We start from the raw sequence: 6,456 nt of genomic DNA on the forward strand, positions 1-6,456 counted from the left end.
ATGTTGTTGACCTTCCAAAGCCTTCTCAGGGTCTAAAATCCCTGGGCCACACATGTGGCTCAGGTCTTTGTAGGGAAAATTCGTCTGCATTTTGTTTCCTTTTATGGACACGGTCATGTGCATCCATTGGTCATCATTTCTTGGTCATCTCGTGGAGTTGCCATGAACATCACATACTGACATCAGGGTGCCCATGAAGTTCACTATTTAATGCTAACAATGATGCTTCATGACCTTGTGTGTTTGATCTGCTTCAGTACTGCTGCTGTGTTTCATTTGTTTCATGTAAGAATCTATTGTACCTATCTTGCGCTGGGTGGTGAGCCTTGCAGACTGCACACATTGGGAGACTGATCCTTTGCCTGTGTTGGAAATGTGACTGGTTCATTCATGGATGGCTTTTCACAAGTATGTCATCCTCCCCATCCTGCACTGGGTGGATGGCTTCACAGGCTGCATGCTTGGGAGGCTGATTCTTTGCCCATCTTGGAAATGTGACTGGATTTCTCATGGATGGCTTATCTCAAGCATGTCATCCTCCCCATTCTGCACTGGGTGGATGGCTTTCCAGGCTGCATGCAAGGGAGGCTGATCCTATGTCTGTCTTGGAAATGCAAATGTATTGTTCATGGATGGCAGAATGCTGTCTGCACTGGGCTGACAAGTTCTCCTTGCACCTGTTCACTTGCTGTCAGTGGCTGAATGGAGCTAGTTCATAAAAACAAACAGGTATACCCAGGTGTATGTCCCATGGCTTGTTTTTTATATGTGGTTAACAATACTCTAGATTTTGCGCAAGAGTCTGTTAGCTTCCATGAGCTGAACAGGACTTATATGTTCAAGTCTGTATTGGTTTCCCAACTGCCAGTTATTGACATATCAGACATTCAAGCTGTTGCATCCGTGGATGACATGTTGCAGTCATTTGATTTTTTTTCTCTTGAACAATTGTGCCAGATCTGTGTCACCTTGAAAGCACCCACACTACCACAAGTCACAAAAGAAAAGGTGAAATTGCATATACATCACCATGCATGCAATGTTCCCTCCATGTTATACTGGTGATTCTCATTAAGATCAGCATGTCCATATGATGGTGTTGGCCACAAGGTTGTGTTCACTGTGTTGGGTCAAGGCATTCAGAACAAAGATGATGCCATGCATCAATCACATTGAAGAAGGCACTTTGCCTCACTAGACCCATCGGACAATTGAACAGCAGACTTTCTGCCTGCTTATGACAGATCTCTTGTGGAGAAAATCATTTGTGAAATATCAAGATGCCATGTCCCCTGAAGCTTTGCTGAGACACACATGTGGTTGTTGTGGTGAAGGATTCAAAAAGAAAACATTGTGCTCCGTGCACATTGAATCAGTGTATTTCAACATATTGTGCAATCCTTGCCTTCCTGCACATCTCCGCCCATCTGGTTATAATTTCTATCACTACCACAAAGCAATCCTTGACCCATCTGCTTTGTCCTACCTGGCCAAATTTTGCAGTGATATCCTTCTGTGTCCAACATGTGCCTCTTGCCTGGCTCAGGGCAGTATGCTGTCACTTGCACTCTGTGATGGTTTTTATTATGCATATGAACATGTTCCCATCAATGTTCAAGACACATTCTCCCATGCAACTTTTGTTGACTGGCACCTAGTTTGTTGATGTACAGCATCCAAAATTTGTTTTCACTATACAGATAACCCAGACAGCCAGCTGTACCATTCAGGGGTCAGTGGTGTGCAGCGTTACTCTTGAGGAAACACCATTGTTCTCCCACAAGACATTGCAACTCTGGACAATATGTTGCCTCCTTCTCTGGATGCAGTTCACAATAGTTTTGTTGTCATCTTTGTGGGGCAACAAGTGCCCACTCCCAATGTCATCCGGACACTGGGACCTTTGAAAGCAAATGGGTCCATCGTGTGCACAATCATCTGTTTCCTCCTGCAGAACAACAAGGCATACACCTGTATCACTCCTGACTTTCCGGTTCATGCCATTTTCTCTCATGAACACTTTTGCGCACTATTTGGCTCTCTTCCTGAAGATCAGGATGACGTTACATTTCCTGGGTTTCATATCAAACATGTGCAGCACAATGATGCACAAGTAGCATCAGAGTCGGACATGTCCAGATGGAATGTTTTTGATGGCACTACTATTGGTGCCATGGATTTTCTTGTCAAATCATCTGGCTTCTGCATAATGGACAGATCCAGCTCAGCATACAACATGATGAAGGCTGAAGCACTGGTGCATTGTTTGGACAATGGAGGTAGTTTCCTGATGTCTAGAAGGAGCAATCAACCAGTGCATGATTTGAAGAATGAATACACGTTGAGATGGATGTTCCCTCACTTGGATCCCTTTGGGCTCAGAGGTTTCAATGATCCTCAGTGCCAGAAACTGGTTTCAATGTCAGCTCAGCTGAGCCATTTGTTGCGCCTGGCACATGGTCAATTCAAACATGATCCTGTGTTTATGTTTGTGTTTCACAACATTCTACAACACAGAGAAGCGATTTGCCTTGTTCATTTTTGAATTTCCAGCCAACACCATGAAGATATTTTAAGTGATTTGAGATACATGGATGCTCATGTACTCCGAACCCTCACTCATTGCCTACAGTCAAATCCGAGGTCAAAACCAAAGTTGGCTATGGAAACTCATGCTTTACAAATCCTGCACCAGGTTCAAATGTTGCAGACAAGTGTACCTGGCAGCAACACTTATAAGAAGGGCAGAAGAAGTGAAATACGAGCTCTTGTGTATGAGCTGGGTTCTCCTGCATTTTACATTACAATCACCCCAAATGACATCAATAACTATGTCTTTCAATTGGCGCTGGGTGACCCTGCACTTGTGAACAACATCTGTGCAGGCACTTTGAGGGAAACTTGCTTCCTCCAAGCAATGAAGGTTGTGGAACATCCTGCTGTTGCTGCTTGCATTTTCCATCAAACCATGGTTTGTTTCTGAGATGTTATCTTGTGCCTGAACTGGGGACCCGGACTTTTCGGCACATGCACTGGCTGGTATTGCATGATAGAAGCGCAGGGTTGGGGAACACTTCACTGCCATATGCTTGTTTGGATAGAGGGAAATCCAAACCCAGCAACTTTGTGCCAGCATGGTTTGGATGATCCTGTGTTCAGGCAGTCCATGCTGGATTGGCTGGAGATATTGATTCACAGCAAGCTTCCTGGGCAAAGTACCATTGTTACTGAGGTTGATGGCCCTCTACTGCCTCCTGCATTGAGCAAAGATGTGGTGGATCCTCATATGAGTCAAGGTCCAGTTATAACCTCTCTTCATGGCATCAAGCACATGGTGTTCATGCAGCATGTTCAAGATACTGTTATTCATAACAACTGGCATGTTCATTCTATGACCTGTTGGAAGAACTTGCACAGGGGTGAACAGAAGATCAATGCAAACTGTCGAATGAGAGTGGACAGCACAACTAATCCAGCATCTGAGTTTCACACTGAAACTGGTGATTACCTTGTGCAATTGTGCCAACACTCATCCCCACATGGTGCAAGATGACATTATTCTGAAAAGGTTTGCAGATGATCTAGTTGCATGGAAGAAGAATTGTGTATCTCACATGACAACCTTTGTGTATCAACATTCTACTATCAACACAACATATGACATCAGACATGTAACTGCACCAAGTGATCCGTATCATCACACTTGACAATCCACCCACGTCAACATATATGATATCCTGCACTTGGTTGAAGAAAAACAGAATTTATTGGGAAACAACAAACAGAGGAGAGCCATGAGGATCATTGCCAATCATCTGTCTGGCACTTGGTCACAGCAGCTGTTTCTGTACATCAGCAGTGGTGCAGGAACAGGGAAATGTCATGTCATCAAGAGCATTGAAATGCTATTCACCTCATTGGAGCTCTGGCATTCCTTGTTGCTCAGTGCACCAACAGGTGCATCAGCTGTTGTCATTGGAGGGTATACAATCCACTCCTTAATGGGATTGCCAAAGAAGCTCAGAACAAAGGAAAATGTTGGCTACCTGGAAGAAATCTGGCACATGGTGTCATGGTTGATCATTGATGAAGTCTCCATGATCTCTGCATAATTTATGTGCCAGATATCTGACCAGATCCGGATTGGGAAAAAGGCACCAGACAATGCACCATTTGGTGGTATCAATGTTATATTCACTGGTGACTTTGGGCAACTGAAACCATTTGGAGCAGCTCTGCTTTACAGCCACCAACTACTCCATCAGATCATGCCACAAACAAGCCAATCAAACAAGGGTTAAGATGTGCTACTAGGCACCTGGTACTGGAAGCAGGTGAAAGAAGTCATCCTGCAATGGAATGCATGCCAAAATCAAGATATTGCTTGGGCAGGCCTGTTGTTCCGCATTTGAATGGGATGTGCATGGGATGGAAAGTCACCCATACCTTCCCCAGTTCCACAAGAAGAAGTTTGGTACAGCAAATCAGACTATGATGTACTCCATGCCAGATGTTTGGAAATGTTGTGTGAGACCAACAGTCCAGATTTGCCACTGTTCAATGATGCACCAGTTATCATCACCACCAAAACAATGCATGATGCAATTAACTTTTGCCTTGCTGTACAACATGCTCATTGTTTGAATACACAATGTCATGTGTACTTTGCGCAAGATTTCATAAAGAATGACACTCTCAGGGGTGCAGTACAAGATGTGCTATGGATGCTTCCATCAAATTGAACAGAAGATGCTCTGTGTTTCATGCCTCTGTTCAAAGGTGTTCATGTCATGATTACAGAAAATTTGGCCCTATCAAAAACTCTAGTGAATGGAGCTGCAGGTGTCATTACTGGGATATGATATACAGTTGATGAGTGCAATCAGCGCTATGCTACAGCAGTCATGGTACAAATGCCGGCTGGTGATTTTGCACATGTCAGATTAGGTTCCAACATTGTGTGCATCCAACCTGTTCAACAAAGCTTCAAGTACATGTCCTGTGCCAATGGAAATATGCTATTGCACACAATAAGCAGACTCACACTTCCCCTTCTGCCCGCATATTTGTACACCAATTACAAATGCCAGGGCCAATCACTTGATCATGCAATTGTCAATCTTTGTGGGTGCAGATCCCCACAGAGCTTGTATGTCATGCTGTTGTGATTGCAAACACTGTCTGGTTTGGCAATCTTGTGCCCATTCTCAGACAAGATGATGTACAAGAACCCTCCTTCTGATCTTTGAAATGAATTTGCAAGGCTGGAAGGGCTTGCATCAATATGAACTACTACCTTGGGAGGCTGACAGTACCCATGTGTCAACCACATGATGGGATGAAGAGGGCTGTCCAACATGAGGCTGGCTGTCACAAAGCAGCCATCCAGGGCTGGTCATCTTCATTCCCACCTTCCACACCCCATAAATACTTGACACTCTTTGACCATGGACCACCCTTGGTTCCATTTCTTCTTTCTCATGCCATGTCATCAGGCAAATGCAAAGAAACCCCATCTGTGGTTGAACACAATGCCAGGAAGAAATGGCAAGTTTACCCCCACTGCTTTATTGTCAGGGCACCAGCTCATTGCTTGGTCAAGAGACATGACTAAGCCTTTATGACATGGAAGTAGCTGGTATACCTTGGCATGTGCTGGAACCTGCTGGAAGGATTCAATGGTCAGGTGACCTGCTGTGCATGGCTGTGCATGACCTCATATGACCGCATCCTTGGTCATATGACCTGATCACCTGACTAGGCTGAGTAAGCAAGATGTTCTAGCAGGTTCCACCACAGAGGTATCAATATAAGGCCTACTCTGCCTGGGGACTGTCTCTTCAGACTTGGTCTCTTAGGATCATCTGCAGGTACCTATACTGTAGATAGGTCTTAGTCATCAGGTCTACTCCACTTCCTTGTTGCCTGCTTAGACTCTTGGCACTCTTAGGTGAGCAGACTTAGTCAGCCTGTGTTGCCCTAACATTCATCCACAACTAATTGTTCTCAGCACTTGCCACGAAAACACTATGACTACAGAAGACCACACACAAGATCATTCATCTGATGCTACAGAAAAAGACAGTTCACCAGACAACAATGTGGGAATTCAATATGATACAACCTTACTACAACATATTGCAGAGATATGGGAACATTCAGACCATGCACATGGTCTTTATTATGTTTCTCAACTACCAGATAACCTTTCTTTTGGTTGTGACCAATCCCTTGACATGATGAATTTCTTTGTTTGACCAGATAATGTTGCTGTCACTACTTGGTTGATCAGGTGCATTGTCACAGCAAAAATTGTCAATGAAGATGGCACATGGCCCAATCAAGTATACCTGAGTGTCCAACTGCTCTACAAAGAAGATTTCCTTGCAACCACAGGGGTGGCAAATGTGTATTCGAATCTGACACAAGGTGTGCTATTAACTGCTCTTTGAACAG

General features: G+C 44.2%; 1 protein-coding gene across 1 annotated transcript; it reads left to right on the top strand.

Annotated features, from left to right (window-relative positions):
* Positions 1-5,015: 5,015 nt before the first annotated feature.
* DACRYDRAFT_60221 (uncharacterized protein) lies at positions 5,016-5,168 on the top strand (the record flags this gene model as incomplete). The annotated part of the gene is made up of 1 exon (XM_040775620.1): positions 5,016-5,168. The coding sequence occupies one exon, from the start codon at positions 5,016-5,018 to the stop codon at positions 5,166-5,168; it is 153 nt and encodes a 50-aa protein (XP_040623505.1).
* Positions 5,169-6,456: the final 1,288 nt, after the last annotated feature.

Source organism: Dacryopinax primogenitus, assembly GCF_000292625.1.
Source record: "Dacryopinax primogenitus strain DJM-731 SS1 chromosome Unknown DACRYscaffold_29, whole genome shotgun sequence".
Taxonomy (NCBI): domain Eukaryota; kingdom Fungi; phylum Basidiomycota; class Dacrymycetes; order Dacrymycetales; family Dacrymycetaceae; genus Dacryopinax; species Dacryopinax primogenitus.